The sequence below is a fragment of the Tachyglossus aculeatus genome, chromosome 21, assembly GCF_015852505.1.
Source record: "Tachyglossus aculeatus isolate mTacAcu1 chromosome 21, mTacAcu1.pri, whole genome shotgun sequence".
NCBI lineage: Eukaryota > Metazoa > Chordata > Mammalia > Monotremata > Tachyglossidae > Tachyglossus > Tachyglossus aculeatus.
Window position 1 is genome coordinate 82,143,494 of NC_052086.1, and position 17,987 is coordinate 82,161,480.

The following is a 17,987-nucleotide window of genomic DNA, read 5'->3' on the forward strand; positions in this document are numbered from 1 at the left end:
GCTGAAGCATGGCGAGGGTCATCCCTACCCCGACCCCCACGGGCCACCTCCAGCAGTAGGGAGCGCGCCCCATGGAGCTGGATTGAACAGGCATGGCCCAGAGCCTCTCCCGGGGACCAGTGGGGCCCCTGCCCATCCTTAGGCCCCAGCCACTAACCGGCAGACACAGGGGGTGTATGGCAAACCCAGAGTGGCCCAAAAGAAGGTGCAGGAGCTCAGAAAGGCAGGAGCCCGGGGTGGCTCTCAGACCAGCTGCAGCCCTTGAGGCTCCCTCAGCTCATGGCCTCAGGGGCTGGGCCTGGTAGGAGAGTAGTCTACAGTGGCACAGAAGATGAGGAGCAGGGGCCCTCTTAGGAGACCTGGCACAGTCACTGAATGGACACACACTGGGTGGGTCAATTTTGGGGGAACTCTGGACCCCAACAATTTTCACACTGGCCAAAAAATGGGGGTGATCCCTGATGGGCTGAAGGGAGTTTTGGGGAAACCCAGCCTGGCTGGAGATGAGGCAGTTTGGTTCCTGCTGAGTGGCAATGAAGGGCACCCCTTCCCTGGACCCTGGGCCCTGACCACCATCACCCCACTCTGCATACACCAGGGGAAAGAGGAGAAACAGCCCTTGGCTGGCTGCTGCCCAGCTCCCAGGGGCAGGGGGCAGTGCCAAGGATCCCAGCAAACCCTCCCCCATGTGGTGAGAGGGCCATCCTTCCACAGCCTGGCGGCACCCCTCACCCCTAGCCACCCCAGTACCAGGGTCCAGCTGGGCTGGAATGCCCAACTCCTTCATCCAGGGCCCAGTGCTGGCCTCCCATGCTCAGGGAATGGCTAGCAGAGGGCACCACCACTGCCTTGTCCTCCCTCCCTCCCTTTCTTCCCCTCAGCTCCCCACCCAGTCCCCCCACCCCTCGCTTCCTCCTTCCCTCCCTCCCTTTCTCCTTTCCTCCCATCCCTCAATTCTCCCAAGCACAAAGCATCTTTGCTCCCCTTTGCCAGTCTGGGGTGCCAAGAAATGGACAAAACACTTGTCTGAAAGTCTCAGTGGGGCCTCTCCCAGTTCCAGAAGACTGTCATCCTCTGTGTCCCCCACGCTCTCACACACACTCACACACACACGCACACTGAGGCCTGTGAGGGCCATGCCTGTCACGTCAGGTAGTGCACCACGAGGACCATGATGAGGCAGGTGAGCAGCATCCCGCCGACCATGAAGTACTTGTCCTGGAACGCCCGCTTCTCGATTAGCCGCATGACTGTATTGGACAGCCCCAGCATGTTGGCAATATCCAGGATTTTCTTCTGGGTGCCCTGCAGGGGAGGGAGGATCCCACCTGGATTACTGCATCAGACTCCTTACTGACCTTACTGACTCCTGTCTCTTCCCACTCCAGTCCACACTTCACTCTGCTACTCAGATCATTTCTCTACAAAAATGTTCAGTACATGTCATCCCCCTCTTTACCTCACCACTGGCTTTAAAGCACTCCACCACTCCTCCTATTGTTCGCTACTCTCCTACTACAACCCAGCCTGCATACTTGGCTCTCTAAATGCTAACCTTCTCATTCTGCCACGGTCTTGCCTATCTCGCCAAACCCCTAGCCCAGATCCTGCCTCTGGCCTGGAACACCCTCCCTCCACAAATCCGACAACTGTACACCCCCCACCCCAAGCCTTGTTGAAGGCACATCTCCTCCAAGAGACTTTTCCAGACTCAGTCCCCGCTTTCCTCTTCTCCCACTCCCTTTGTCACCCTGACTTGATCCCTTTGTTCTTCACCCCTCTGTAATGTATTTATCTGTATTTGTCTGTCTCCCCTACTCTACACTGTAAGATAATTGTGGGCAGGGAATGTGTCTGTTAACTGTTGTATTGTACTCTCCCAAGTGTTTAGTACAATGCTTTGCACACAGTAAGTGCCCAATAAATATGACAATGAATGAGAGACAGGATGCGGCCCTTCCGCAGGCCTCTGCCCAGGCCTGTGGCTGGGCCGACCTGGCGCTGACTGGTGTGGTCACTGATGCCCCACAAGGCCATGCCTCCAACCCCATCCCTGCCCGTTTCCCAAGGTGACTGTATTGCTGAATTCCTCCTTGGCAGCTCTACACTTTTTGTTCTCACAGACTTGTCTGTGATCTCCTGGCACTTGGGACCCTGGGACCCATCACTTGCCAATCACACAATGAAAGCCCTGAATAAGGACCTTGGGGCCTGTGGTGGGCGGAGATCCTAGGAAGGTCACTGTCCGGTTGGTGGTGGGGCGCCCATTCTGGAATGCTGACTCGGCCTCCTGATGGGTCAAGAGCGCCTCCCGGTGGCGGAAGACTGGCACTCAACCAGGGCAGCTGCTTCTACCCACCCACCCATCCATCTACCCACCCACCCATCCATCTACCCACCTCCCTCACTCCTACACTTGCCATTTCATTCCTCTCTCCAGCCATCAGGGACACAGGCAGAGTCCTGTTTCGCTGAGTGTGATGGGATTTACTTACTTGGTGCCAATCACCAAGTTCAGTGCAGGGGTCAATAAGGAGAATCAAATCAGACACAGTCCCTGGCCTAATCCTACTTAGACTGTAAGCCCTGTGTGGGTCAGGGGTTGTGTCTAGCCTGATTATCTTGTATCTACCCCAAAGTTTTGTCCAGTGCTTGGCAGAAATACCACAATTATTACTTTGTCCACTCAATTATAGACTCAGCCATTTCAGCCTGTGGTCCTGCTTCTCATGCCACCTTATACTTCCTCCCTCTCCCACAAGTGATAGATCACCCAGCTCTCCGCACTGACTTGTAAGCTCCTTGAGGGCAGGGAACATGGGTGCTAATGAACTCTGCCATGCACTTAGGGCAGTGTTTCACCCCTAGTAGGCACCAATCAATGGCGCCGATTGACTGATTGGCTCACTGAGGAGAGGGTCATCTGTTCCCACTCAAGGATAGAGACTTCCTTTGTGGCCCTAGGCCCGGACCTTTCCAGGCTGCTGTGCCCACAGAGTGAGACAGTAGAACGGCTGTCACCGGGGCCCCACTGGGCCACTGAGAGGGCATTAGGGGGCTTGCCAAAGTAGCTGGATGCAGAGCATCAGGGGATCATCAGAGTGGAAAAGAAGCTGGCAGAGCAGGGGAGCACGCATAACTGCAGCCTGCAAAATGCTGAGGGGCGTGGACGAGGCAAATCTAGGATCGCGATTCGCCTACATCACTCCTGCACACAGGGACTGCTCCTACCCCTAACCTCACACTCCACCCAGCGTAAAGCAGAGGCCACAAGCGGTTCAAGACTTTGGAAAAGTGAATGGGACATAGGAAACTGAGTAACAACATCCTCAGACCTGAGGATGGACTGATCAACGACGGTAAAGAGCAATCAATCGTGTGTACTTATTGAGTGTCTAACATCCCATAGTTCATCCACGCATCCTTGAATGAACTGATCAGAGGAATCTGTGGAACGCCTACTGTGTGCACAGCCCTGAACTAAGCGCTTAGGGAGAGTACAGTCTAAAGCTCCTTGTGGAGCTTTATTATAGTATCCTCTCTCAAGCTCTTAGTACAGTGCTCAGTACGTGTTCATTACATCCCACTGACTGATTGAAATAGAAGACATGATCCCCACCCTCATGTACCTTATACTCTAGTGAGTGGGGTGGGGAGAAAGACCCCCAAACAACTTCCAGTTTGGCGGTTGAAGGGCTTAAATAGTACAGCACGAAAAATAAGGACGAGAGCGGCAGCAGGGGGGGGAGAGGGCCAAAGAGGGGAATAATTTGATCGGGGAAGGCCTCCTGGACGAGGTGGGGTTTCTGTAGGGCTTTGAAATCAGGGAGAGCAGAGGAACAGTGGACCAGGGAGGAGAGTTCCAAGCCATGGGATCTCTGGTCACCCCCATGGCCCTCAGACAACACCGGCCGTCCTGCAGAGAGCAGGAAAGCAGGGAGTGGTGGCGGCTCCTGCTGCCAGAAAACCCTCATTATGAGCAGGGAAAGTGTCTACCAATTCTGCTGTACTGTCCTCTCCCATGGACTTAGCACAGTGTTCTGCACACAGTAAGCACTCAAAAAATACGAATGATTGACTGAACTAGTCTCCTCCCAAGTCAAGGGCAGAGGGGTGGGTGTGTTCCCAGCTCAGCCCCACCTTCTACATTCCCGCCAGCAGTGCAGGCTCAGGGCCTCCTGGGAAAGGCAGCCTCACCTTCAGCGTCAGCCTCTGCGCCCTCAGTCTCTCCAGGATGCTGTGGCCGCCACCAATGAGATCGTCCATGCCATGATGGACTTTCTGCAGGGATGAGTTCAGCTGCAGTGTCTCATCCATGGGGATGGCGGTGGTGGCACAATCCTGTGGATGGAAAGAGCACTGACACCTGATCCCCGACGCCTCGGACAGTGAACTCCGACACTTCAGACTGCGAGCTTCGACACCTCAGACTGAGAGCCTGGTCATCTCGGACCCCAGAGCCCCCACACCTCTCAGACACCACAGGCACCTCTCAAGCTCAGCGAGCACCCTCTGCCTGTTCTCCACCCTCCTCCATTTTGGTTGAAGCTCGAGGGTCCCAGCAGGGACACCCACCCCTTTGGGAAGGCCAAGGGATAGAGGACAACTGGGAGTAGGCTGTGTCCAGGAGACGCCACCACCATTCGTGTCACACAAGGCCCCGACACTGGCATTATCCTTGAGTCCTCTCTCTTACAACCCCCATATTCAGCCTATCATCAGATCCTGCCAGTCCTACCTTCACAATGTCTCCAGAACCCACCCTCTGCACTCCATCCAAACTGCCACCACCCTGATAATAATAATAATAATGGCATTTATTAAGCGCTTACTGTGTGCAAAGCACTGTTCTAAGCGCTGGGGAGGTTACAAAGTGATCAGGTTGTCCCATAGGGGGCTCACAGTTTTAATCCCCATTTTACAGATGAGGGAACTGAGGCCCAGAGAAGTTAAGTGCCCAAAGTCACACAGCTGATAATTGACGGAGCCAGGATTTGAACCCATGACCTCTGACTCCAAAGCCCATGCTCTTTCCACTGAGCCACACTGCTTCTCCAAGCACTTCTATTATCTTGTATATTCTCCAGAGCTTCGAACAGTGCTTGACACATAGTAAGTAGAGAAGCAACATGGCCTAGTGGATAGTGGCTTGGGAGTCAGAGGATCATGGGTTCTAATCCTAGCTCTAACACTTGCCTGCTATGTGACCTTGGGCAAGTCACTTTCACTTCTCTGTGCCTCAGTTACCTCATCTGAAAAAAATGGGGATTGAGACTGTGAACCCCATGTGGGACAAGGACTGTGTCCAACCTGATTTGCTTGTATCCATCCCAGTACTTAGAACAGTGCCTGCCACACAGTAATTATTACTAATAATAATAAGTGCTTAAGAAATATCACTTTTATTATGATTATTATCATTATTATTGTAACCCAACTCAACTACTCTATCAGCTCTTTTCACTGATCTCCAGTCTCTCTTGCCTCCAGTCCATACTTCACTCTGCTGCCTGGATCACTTTGCTATGAAAAACTGTTCCAGCAGAGAAGCAGCATGGCTCAGTGGAAAGAGTACGGGCTTTGGAGTCAGAGGTCATGGGTTCAAATCCTGGCTCTGCCAATTGTCAGCTGTGTGACTTTGGGCAAGTCACTTCACTTCTCTGTGCCTCAGTTCCCTCATCTGTAAAAAATGGGGATGAAGACTGTGAGCCCTACATGGGGCAACCTGATCACCTTGTATCCCCCCAGCGCTTAGAACAGTGCTTTGCACATAGTAAGCGCTTAACAAATACCATCATTATTATCTTTCCACAGCTCAAGAACCTCCTGCGGTTGCCCACCCACCTCTGCCTCAAACAGAAAATCCTCACCATTTGCTTTAAGACACTCAGTCAACTCTCCCCCTCCTAACTGGCTTCACTCCTTTCCCATTATCACCCAGCCCACATCCTTCACTCCTCTAACAAAACCCTATTCCTTGTGCCTCATTCCCATTTCTCCCACCAGCAACCTCTTGCTCAGGCCCTCCCCCTTCTTATCCGACAGATCACACGCCATCTTCAAAGCCTCCCTGAGTCTCACGCCTTCTCCAAGAGGCCTTCCCTGATTAAGATCCCTACTCTTCAGTTTATATTCTGCAAAGTGCCACTTCAACCCTTCAACCCTTCCCGGACACCTAAGCCCTGGGTGACTCACACCTTCTGTCCCCCAGGCTATCATTTACATACACTTCTTTATAATCTATTCCTTCTTCCTCTCTGTAATTTCATCCAGTGTCTGCTCCCCATGCTATATTATAAACTCCGTTGGGGGCAGGGACTGTGCCTACTAACTCTACTGCGTTTCTTGCAAGTGCTTAGTACAGTGCCCTGCACACTGTATAGATTGATGATTGTTTGGAAAGGCACCGTGGAGAAGCAGGGTGGCCTAATGGATATAGTCTGGGCCTGGGAATCAGAAGCACGCTACTGTATGGCCTTCGGTAAGTCACTTCACTCCTCTGTGCCTCAGTTACCTCATCTGTAAAATGGGGATTAAGACTATGAGCCCTATGAGGGGCAAGGACTTTGTCCAACTTGATTAGCCTGTATCTACCCCAGTGCTTAGTACAGTGTATGGCACATAATAAGTGCTTAACAATTACCATGGGGAAAAAAAGGCAAAGAGCAGGGTGAGGTGGGGGGTAGAGAAGTAGCAGTGGGTTTGAAGGGACCTTGTGACCTCCATTTTAAAAGCCTGGATTCCCCCGGGGACCAAAGTCTTCCACAGATCAACGCTTAGAACAGTGCTTTGCACATAATAAGCGCTTAACAAATACCATTATTATTATTATTATTATCAGCCCTGGGCCTCCCCATTGCCATGTGTGGCACACCTGCTCACTTGGGGTGCCCTGGGCCTCCCAATGGGCAGGGACCTAAGAGGGCAATGATGCCAGCTGGGCCCACCCATCACCGGCACCACGGTTGAGTTCCACAAGGAACCTCCACTCTGACCCTTCCCAGCTGGCCTGAGGTTCACCCATCGTTCTCAGCGGGGGACAGAAAATGTCCTCTCTGCCCCATGGAAATACCCTCTCCTCTGGGAGGGGCCTGCCCTGATTAGGCTTTCATCTCCTCATCCTCCAGCTTTTCCATGCCACCTGAACACGGGGATTGCCCCTCAGCCGCCCAAAGCACTTTTCCATTTCTTCCTCCTATGTGTCATTTATCTCAGTGCCTTCTTTGCCCAATAGGACAGGGATCCCGCCTGTTCATTCTATCAACCTCTCCCGAGCACTCAATACAGTTCTCTGCACACAGAAAATGCTCGATACATGCTGTCAGTGGGTTGGCCTACTCCTTATACTTTTTGAAGGTGTTGAGTTTATCAATCACTGTGCTGAGAGTAGATGCCGTCGTATCAGACCCACTCTCTGTCCCACAGGTTGCTCGCCACCTACGCATTGGGGAGATCAGGGAGCTCATCTCTCAATTTGCAGACCAGGAAACAGAGGTCCAGAGAGGTTAAGCGACTTGCCCAAGGTCACATCCCAATCCTCCCAGCCTGGGAGCTTCCTACTAGGTCTCTTGCTGCGTCTCTCCTGTCCAGTAACTCAGGCTTTGGGTCTCTCCCGCTTCTTTATCCTCCTCCTCCTCTCCCTTCCCCTCTCGTCCTCCTCCTCTTCCTCTGTCTCTCCCTGTGGCCATCATCTTCCAACCCTGATCCGCGAACAGGCTGTGGTCTGACCGTGGGCAATCCACTGACTTCTTGGGGATTCAGTTTTCGTCTGTAAAATGGGGATGGCGTCACTGCTCTCTCTCTCTCAGGCAGCGCATCCCACGTGGAACAGGGACTGTGTCTGACCTGATTACCTTGTTTCTCCCCCAGCACAGAGCAAACTGATCAGTCCACGACTATTATTATTGACAATCTGCTCTACAGAGAAATCCCAACTGATGGAGATGCTGTAAGCTTCTTCCAAACTGCTCTGGCCTGTGATGGCCCAATCTCTTTTAGCCGTGAGGGGCCCAGCCAATTGTTTTTTTGGGGTTTTTTTTTACAGAATTTGTTAAGCACTATACTACACACGGGGTAGTGTAAGATAATCAGTCTTTGACTCACACAGGGATCATGGGCTAAGTAAGAGGGAGGAGGACCCAATTCCCATTTCAGAGTTGAGGAAACTGAGACCCAGAGAAGTAATTTACCCAAGGTCACACAGCAGACAACCCAGATCCCTTTGATTCCCAAGTTTGGGATCTTTCTACTAGGTGGCACTGCTTCCCACTTCTGGTCAATTCTAATGGGAATCTGTCAGGACACAGCTGTCTGTCAAAGGAAGTCGCAGAGGGGCAGGAGAAGACCCCCGCCTGCCAGACTGAGGCCAGACAAACCAGGCCAGAACCAGAATCGGCTCTCTGAGGGTGGACAAGACCTGCTTGGTCACCAGCCTCTCGACTAGCGGGTGTGTACATGCGCTCGCACATATATCTAGACATATTTCTACATAACAGTTGCTCTTCACTGGAAGGGAAGTTTGCCAAGTGCTCCTCTTCTAAGAGCATGGCACATTGTTCTGCACATGGCAAGGGCTTGGTAAATCACACTGACCAGACGATTGAGGGATTCTGGTGCCTCCGGACTCCGGCGGTGGGACCACCTGAAGCTGTGGCCCAGGTCTGCCTCGAGGCTGTGCTTGAGATCAGCACCCACAGCTATAACCTTGCATGCCGTCACTTCTGACCGGCCAGACTGCCAAACCTACGGAAAGCCAAAGGGGGAATCTGCTTGCCCACCCACCCCACTCCCACCTGACTCACGTTAGTTGTGAAGGTCTGGGCCAGGAGCTCCTCCCGCTGCCTCTCCAGCTGCTCCCGGGCGAAACGCCGGTGTTGGAAGTTCCGCAGTGCCGTCTGCAGATGTTGGACGTCGTACTTCAGCTGGTCTACACGGCTGCGTAGAACGGACAGACCGGGAGGAGGGGGGAGAGGGGAAGAGGAAAGGAGAGAGGAGGAGAGAGAGGAGAAACAGGAGGGGATAAAGGAGGGAAGTAGAGGAAGGGAGAGAGACAAAAGAGGTGAAAGGGAAAGAGGAGGCAAGAGAGGAGATGGGGAAAGAGAGAGAGAGAGAGAAAGAAAACAAGAAAGAAAAGCATGACACAGACTGCAGACTGGCTGGACCTCCCCATTCCAGAGGACCCACCACCCATGCCACACACTGCCTGTCAGAGGCTGCGGAGGCACCCACTTGCCCCTCCACCCCTTGAGCACAGGACAGGGGGCCATAAAGACACCTCCTCCCCCTCCCCCCCAGTGTCAATCCAGAGACAAGCCCAGAGCCAGTGGAGGGGGCAGTGACTCTCGGGGCAACTGGAGGCAGTGTGTGGGCCAGGTAGGGGCACACTCTATGCAATCCAAATTTCTGCCCTTTGAGGTCAGGCCTTGGTCCAAGGAATCTGGAGATAAGAGGGCCAAAGGCTGGAAAAGGAAGATGCCAGCTGGGCTTCTCTGGTAGGCCTGGAGGTGCGTCAGGAACCATGAGCTCTCACTTCCTTGTGTTCATTACATCCCCAGCTTGGAAAGGGCCAGAAGACTGCAGGGGAGAGAAGCCTTAGCCAGAATTCCTGGGAGCTTGGGAGAGGTGGCTGGGAGGAGTTGGGAAGCTTGCGCTTCAGTGTCGCAACTAAATACTGAACCTGAGTTCAGTATGTCCTGATGAGCTCAATAGCCCAAATTCAAAGATGGAAATGACTTTTTGGATGGAGTCCAGAACATGGTGGGGACCACTGTGGGGACTCAACCAATAGAATTTACTGAGCACTGCATTAAACGCTTGGGAGAGAATGATAGAGATAATAGACAAGACATGATTCCAGTCCTCAAGGAGTTTACAGAGAAGAAGCATGGACTAGTGGAAAGAGCCCAGGCCTGGGAGTAAGAGGACCCAAGTTCTCATCCTGGCTCTGCCCCATGCCTGCTATGTGGCTGTGGGCAAGTTACTTCACTTCGGTGGGCCTCTGTTTCCTCAATCTATAAAATGGGGATTCAATACCAGTTTTCTGTCCTTCTCAGACTCTGAGCCCCATGTAGGACACTGACTATACCTGACCAATTATCTCAAATCCATCTCAGTTCTCAGAGTACTGCTTTGGCACATAGTAAGCACTTATCAGATACTACAATTATTAGTATTATTATTGTTATTATTATTACAATCTAGCAAGGGAGACAAACACTACAGTCATTTGCAGATAGGCAGAAGACGGCAAGTGGCTAGGCGGGGGTTAAGCCGATACATCCACAAGTGCCCCAGGAGGTAGTGTGTGGCTGGCTTGGATGTGCTGGAGTGGTCACTGGGGAGATTCAGCCAGGGGAGAAGAGAAATAAATCTGGGAAATTAACCATGACAGAATGCCATGGCAGCCCTGGGTCTCCTTCACACTACAGTTGCAGAGACTATCAGCTATTTGAGGGCAGGGATCACATCTCTTACTTCTGTTGGATCCTCCCCATCACGTAGCACACACAGGATGGTGCTCAATAAGTACTACTGATTGATAACTGAGATCATAACCCTTACTGTTATCAGGCTCGCCCCAGTTCTCAGCCCAGGGCTTAGCACAGCAGGTGCTCAACAAATACTGATTGATTGAGATCATGTTTCTGACTCCTACTGGACTCTCCCTAATGCTCAGCCCAGTCATCTGCACACAGCAGGTGCTCAATAAATACTGATTGATTGGGGGCCCAGTGGTTTTTTAGAGGGTCAGAAAGAGAGCCAGAGAAAACTCGGCACCCATTAGAGCAGAGGAGCATACACACGCACTGTGGCAAATGGGAGTTTTTCCTCCAAGAATCTCAGGCCACAGGCCATCACATTCCTCTCCAAATGGATCAACTTCCTATTTCACCACTAGACTGTAAGCTCTTTGAGGGCAGGGACCATGCCTACTTTACTCTACAGTGCTTTGTACACAGCAATCAACAGTATTTTAGAGGGCTTTTGTGCTGAGAACAGTACTAAGCGCTTAGGAGAGGACAGTACAACACAGTTGGTAGACACGTTCCTTGCCCACGAGTTTACAGTCTAGCTGGGGAGATAGACATTATTTTAAATAAATAAATTATGGATATGTACGTTAGTGCTGTGGGGCTGAGTGCGGGGGTGACTAAAGGGAGCAAATCAGGGTGATGCTGAAGGTAGTGGGAGAAAAAGAAAGGAGGGTTTAGTCAGAGAAGGCCTCTTGGAGGAGATGTGTCTTCAGTAAGGCTTTGAAGGGTTGGGGGCAGGGAAGGGGAAGAGTAATTATCTGTCAGATAGGAAGAGGGAGGGGATTCCAGGCCAGAGGCAGGATGTGGGTGAGAGATCAGTGGCGAGATAGATGAAATCAAGGAACAGTGAGAAAGTTATACATTCGACATTCATTTAATCATATTTATTGAGCGCTTACTGTGTGTAGAGCACTGTACTAAGCACTTGGAAAGTACAATTTGGCAACAGAGACAATCCCTAGCCAACAATGGGCTCAAAGTCTAGAAGGGGGAAGACAGAACAAAACAAGTAGACAGGCATCAATAGCATCAAAAATAAAATTATAGGTATATACACATTAATAAAATAAATAGAATAATAAATTTGTACAAATATACACAAGTGCTGTGGGTCAGGGAAGGGGGTAGAGCAGAGGGAGGGAGTAAGGGTGATGGGGAGGGGAGCAGAGGAAAGGGGGAGCTCAATCTGGGAAGGCCTCCTGGAGGAGGTGAGCTCTCAGTAGGGCTTTGAAGGGGGGAAGAGAGATAGTTTGGTGGACATGAGGAGGGAGGGCATATCCTCCCAGAGGCAGGATGTGGGCCAGGGGTCGATGGCAGGATACGTGGAAACGAGGCACAGTGAGGAGGCTAGCGGCAGAGGAGCGGAGTGTGCGGGCTGGGCTGTAGAAGGAGAGAAGGGAGGTGAGGTAGGATGGGGCAAGGTGACAGAGCTTTGAAGTCAATAGTGAGGAGTTTTTACTTCATGAGAAGGTTGATAAGCAACCACTGGAGATTTTTGAGGAGCAGGGGTGACATGCCCAGAGCATTTCTGTAGAAAGATAATCTGGGCAGCAGACTGAAGTATAGACTGAAGCGGGGAGAGAAAGGAGGATGGGATATCAGAAAGGAGGCTGATGCAGTAATCCAGTCAGAATAGGGTGACAGATTGTACCAACAAGGTAGCAGTTTGGATGGAGAGGAAAGGGCGGATCTTGGTGATGTTGTGAAGGTGAGACTGGCAGATTTTGGTGACGGATTGGATATGTGGAGTGAATGAGAGAGTAGAGTCAAGGTTGCGGGCTTGTGAGACAGGAAGGATGTGACAGGAAGGATGTGACAGTGACAGGAAAGTCAGGGAGAGGACAGGGTTTGGGAGGGAAAATAAGGAGCTCAGTCTTGGACATGTTGAGTTTTAGGTGGCAGGTGGACATCCAGGTAGAGATGTCCTGAAGGCAAGAGGAGATACAAGCCTGGAGGGAGGGAGAGAGAACGGGGAGGAGATGCAGATTTGAGTGTCATCTGCGTAGGGATGATACTTGAAGGTGCGAGAGAGAATGAGTTCACCAAGGGAGTGAGTATAAATGGAGAACAGAAGGGGACCAAGAACTGACCCTTGAGGAACCCCTACAGTTAGGGGATGGGAGGGGGAGGAGGAGCCCATGAAGGAGACTGAGAATGAACAGCCAAGGAGACAAGAGGAGAACCAGGAGAGGACAGAGTTAGCATTAGAGGAGTGAAGTGTGTGAGCTGTGTTGTAGTAGGAGAGTAGTGAGGTGAGGTAGGAGGGGGTAGGATGATTAAGTGCTCTAAAGCCAATGGTAAGGAGTTTCTGTTTGATGCAAAGGTTCTTAAGGGGTGGGGAAACATGGCCTGAGTACTTTTGTAGAAAAATGATCCAAGCAGAAGAGTGAAGGTTGGACTGAAGTGGGGAGAATTTGGGGCCAGGTGGTCAGCAAAGAGGCTGATAATAGCAATCAGAGTGCAAAAGGAAAATTGCTTGGATTAATGTGATAGCCATTTGGCTGGAGAGGAAAGGGCAAACTTTAGGACACAGTCTGGGTGGTAAGATTAAGAAGTTCTGTTTTGGATATGTTAAGCTTGAGGTGACAGAAGGACATCCAAGTTGAGATGTCTTAAAGGCAGGAGGAAATGTGAGACTTAAGAGAGGGAGAGAGATCAGGGTTGGAAATTTAGAGTTAGAAATCATCTGCATAGTGGTGGTAGTTGAAGCTGTGGGAGCAAATGAGAAGCAGCGTGGCTCAGTGGAAAAGAGCACGGGCTTTGGAGTCAGAGGTCATTGGTTCAAATCCCAGCTCTGCCAATTCTCAGCTGTGTGACTTTGGGCAAGTCACTTAACTTCTCTGTGCCTCAGTTCCCTCATCTGTAAAATGGGGTTAAGACTGTGAGCCCCCCATGGGACAACCTGATCACCTTGTAACCTCCCCAGCACTTAGAACAGTGCTTTGCACATAGTAAGCGCTTAACAAATGCCATTATTATTATTATTGTTATTATTATAAATGAGTTCTCCAAGGGAGTGGGTATAGACAGAGAGTAGAAGGGAACCTAGAACTGAACCTTAAGGGATGCCCACAGATTGGGGTGGGAGGATGGGAGGGAGACAGGGAGCCCATGAAAGAGACTGAAAATGAGCGGCCAGAGAGTTAGGAGGAGAAGCAGGAGACAAAAGTGTCAGTGACAAAAGTGTCTCCACCAGGACATTTCCACTGCTGAGCAGGCACTCGATCAATACTATTGATTGATTTTTACCACCTGTAACAAAACAGACAGTATATCTGTGTGGGCAGGAGCAGAGAGCCTAGTGAAAGATCAATCAATGATATTTGGGTATTTTCTCTGGGATTAGTTATGGGGTCTCTTACAGACAACATGGACCTCTAAACGTTGGGGAATGCATTTTCAGCATTCTGGACTAGGAGTCGGTGGCGGGGGGGGGGGGGGGGGGATGGACAGCGGTCAGTGTTTGTATGGGCCGGGGGGGGGAATGAACACTCAGACCACAAGCACATATTTTCCTAATCATTCAAACATTCTAGCACGGAACCCTACAACAAACATTGTAAACCGTGCAACAGGGTCAGGTCACCACATGGAGGGGGGAGGGGCACACAATGCAGCATCCCAAGGGTCCGCAGAGATGCTTCATCAGGCCCTGGGTCTAGAGGGCAGGGAGAGCAGAAAGATGATGGAACAGGCTCCAGAGGACGGTAGGCTGAGAAAATCAGGATGATTCAGTCCAGAAAGGCAGACAAACAAAGCATTTGACAAAGCCCGGGCCCTGAGACTACAGGGTGACATAAAACTGTGGTTCATCAGACCCCAAGTTCCAGGTCCCCAGAGTCCCCAGGGGTGCAGGGAAGGCAGCACAGACACAAACGCGAGCCATATTGTATTCAAGACCTGCTGCCGCTCCCAAACCTCCATCTTCAACTGTTCACTCTCCAATGGCTTCTCCCCACTGATTCAAACATACCTATGTCTCCAGTATCCTAAAAAATCCCTCCCTTGACCCTCCTGTTACCGCCCCATCTCCCTCCTACCATTCCTCTTCAAAATCCTTGAGCAAACTGTCTACATCCGTTGCCTCCTCCTCCTCTCTTCCAATTCCCTCGATAGACTCCAATCTGGTTTCTGTCCCCTTCACTCCATAGAAACCGCCCTCTCAAAGGTCACCAATGATCTCATTCTTGCCAAATCCAACAGCCTCTACTTCATCCTAATCCTTGACCTTTCAGCTGCCATCACCATTGTCAGATACTCCCTTCTCCCGGAAACATTATCCAATCTCGCCTTCACTGACTGTTCTCTCCTGCTTCTCCTCCTATTTCTCTGGTTGCTCATTCTCCGTCTCCTTTGGAGGCTCCTCCTCTGCCTCCCACCCCCTAACTGTGGGTGTCCCATAAAGTTTAATTCTGGGTCCCCTTCTATTCTCCATCTACACCCACTCCTTTGGGGAACTTATTCGCTCCCATAGCTTCAACTACCACCTCTACGGAGATGATTTCTAAATCATCTCCAGCCCTGATCTGCCCTCTCTGCAGGCTCGTGTTTCCTCCTGACTTCAAGATACCCTTATTTGGGATGTCCTGCCATCACCTCAAACTTCACATGTCCAAAGAAGAACTCCTTATCTTCCCACTCAAATCCTGTCCTCCCTTTGACTTTCCCACCATCCTTCCTGTCTCACAAGCCTGTAACCTTGGTATTATCCTTGACTCCTCTTTTTCAGTCAACCCACACATTCAATCTGTCACTAAATCTGTCAGTTCAACCTTCACAATATTGCTAAAATACACCCTTTTCTCTCCATCCAAATGGCTACCACATCAATCCCAACATTTATCCTAACTTGCCTTGATTATTTTATCAGCCTCAATGCTGACCTCCTGCTTCTTGTCTCTCCCCATTCCAGTCCATACTTCACTCTACTGCCTGGATCATTTTTCTACAAAAATAATCAGGCCATGTTTCCCCATTCCTCAAGAAACTCCAGTGGCTGTCCATCCACATCCACGTCAAACAGAAACTCTTTACCATCGGCCTTAGAGCACTCAATCACCCTCCTACCCCACCTAACTGCTCTCCTACTACAACCCGGCCCGCACACTTTGCTCCTCTAGTGCTAACCCCTTCTAGACTGTGAGCCCCCCTTCTAGACTGAGCCCGCTGTTGGGTAGGGACCATCTCTATATGTTGCAAACTTGTACTTCCCAAGCGCTTAGTACAGTGCTCTGCACACAGTAAGCGCTCAATAAATACGACTGAATGAATTGATTGAATCTACTGACTGTATCTCCAGCTCACCTATCTTGCTGCTCACCTCTCAAACCAGGTCCGGCCTCTGGCCTGGAATTCCCTCCCACTTCATATCTGACGGACATTTACTCTCCCCACCTTCAAAGCCTTATTGACAGTACATCTCCTCCAAGAGGCTTTCCTTGAGCAAGCCCTCATTTCCTTTTCTTCCACGCCCTTCTTTTACCCAGATTTGCTCCCTTTCACCCTGCCCTCAGTCCCACAGCATTTATGTTCATATCCATAATTTATTTATATTAATGTCTAACTTCCCCTCTAGACTGTAAGCCTGTTGTGGGCAGGGACCAGGCCTGTAACACTGTACTCTCCCAAATGTTTAGTACAGTGTTCTGTACCTTCTAATACTAATAATAATAACAACAATGATGATGGCATTTGTTAAGTTATTACTGTATGCGAAGCACTGTTCTAAGCGCTGGGGGGGATACACGGTGATCAGGTTGTCCCACGTGGGGCTCACAGTCTTAATCCCCATTTTACAGATGAGGTAACTGAGCCACAGAGAAGTTAAGTGACTTGCCCAAAGTGTCACAGCTGACAAGTGGTGGAGCCGGGATTAGAACTCATGACCTCTGACTCCCAAGCCCATGTTCCTTCCACTGAGCCACACTGCTTCTAAGCACTCAATCAATATGACTGATTGACTGACTGTGTGGGCAGGGAACCCAGTGCCCCAGAGGTACGGAGGGGAAGATGGCGGGCCGCTTGGCCCCTGGAGAGCTGGATGTGAGGGAGGGTTGGGGGCGCCACGGGTTGTGGTATACCGTGAGCCCTCAGAGAAGAGTCTGGCACCCTCTTGCCCGGGCAGGACCCAGACGATGTTCTGTTTGGCCAACTGGTCCTGCCCTCAGAGCAACTGACGCCCAGCAATGAGGAGCACTGCTGAAGGAGCAGTACAGCGGGCCCCCCAACCCCGAGCCGCAGCCGCCGGGGTCAACTCTGATTGGCACCTCCCACCAAGAACAGAGGGCTGGTTTGGTCCTGCCACTCCCAGGGGCACAGGGCTGGTTGCTGGACGGGCAGTGAACAGTGCAGGCTCCAGCTGGAGCCGACTCCCACCTGACCCAAGGGAGAAAGGACCCTCAAAGGCCCTCTCCCAAGGCAAGGGGAGATGACAGGGAGTAAAGCTTCTGGGTACCAAGAGTAGAGGAGAGGAGTGATCTCTTTGAACGCGGGAGACTTCCCTATGCCAACCGACTCCCTAGAGCACTAGGGCCTTCTGGGAGACAGGAACGTGGGCCCAAACCCTGGGACATCCCCAGCTGAGCCTCCCAGACTTGTAGGGTCTCCCCAGTACTCACAGCTTGGCATTCTGCCGCTTGTTGGGAGGCTCCTTGTTGGACAGAACCTCCAGGCGCTCTAGGCTGTTGAATATCTGGTCTATCCTGCCTTGAAGCTCGTTCTCCACCACTGGCCAGGAGGGAAGAGGAAAGTGAACTTAAGGAAGAGACGGAGGGGGTTGGGGTGGAAAAATTCAAGCAACTTTGAGTTCTGGGCAAGAGTGCTGGGAGGCGGCAGAGGGACCAGCAGTCCAGGATATGTCCGGAAGTGTCTGGAACTCTCAAAGTGACTCGCAGATGGACTACAGTTTCACACGCCAGGGAGGGGGATCAGCTTGTGTCTGTAGCGGTCTGTCTCACTCTGCTGTCTCTTTAAATTTGCCTATGGCTGCTAAAGCTCTCTACAAATCTACGCCTCTCTATACATCCCCCCCCCACCCCCAGGTTCCCATTTTGGGCCCTGATACCCCAACCTATTTCTGACCACTTCTTGTGGCCAGGTAATGTTTCTACCAACTCTTGTTAAATACTCTCCCATGCGCTTAGTACGGTGCCCTTCACGCAGTAAACTCTCAATAAATACCATCACCTATTGCACTGATTCCAGTCTGAGGCCCCATGAAATGGGGAGGGACGAAATGCACTCTTTGACCTTGGCCCCAAACCTGACCCCCCTCAGCAGCAGAAGGGGAAAGGAAGGGAAATGAAGTTGCGTTAGAATTGATTGGCATGGTTCCAATTAAACAGGGTTCCCTGCAGGCCCACTGAGGAGATGTTAGCCATGAGAACAGAGAAGCTTTCACAGCTGGCATCTGGGGCCAGGGAAGTCTGGAGGCTTCATCCCTGGCAGAAGTAATCA

At 51.3% G+C, this 17,987-nt stretch overlaps 1 protein-coding gene across 1 annotated transcript in view; it reads right to left on the reverse strand.

Annotated features, from left to right (window-relative positions):
* Positions 1-938: 938 nt before the first annotated feature.
* Positions 939-17,987, reverse strand: part of GOSR2 (golgi SNAP receptor complex member 2) — a 28,569-nt gene continuing 11,520 nt past the window's right edge. The window contains exons 3-6 of the mRNA XM_038763281.1: positions 17,150-17,258; positions 8,802-8,934; positions 4,198-4,341; positions 939-1,305 (exon numbers count right to left, since the gene is read on the reverse strand). Coding sequence (XP_038619209.1) covers positions 1,144-1,305; positions 4,198-4,341; positions 8,802-8,934; positions 17,150-17,258 — 548 coding nt within the window. The 3' untranslated portion in view covers positions 939-1,143. The remainder of the gene's footprint in view (positions 1,306-4,197; positions 4,342-8,801; positions 8,935-17,149; positions 17,259-17,987) is intronic.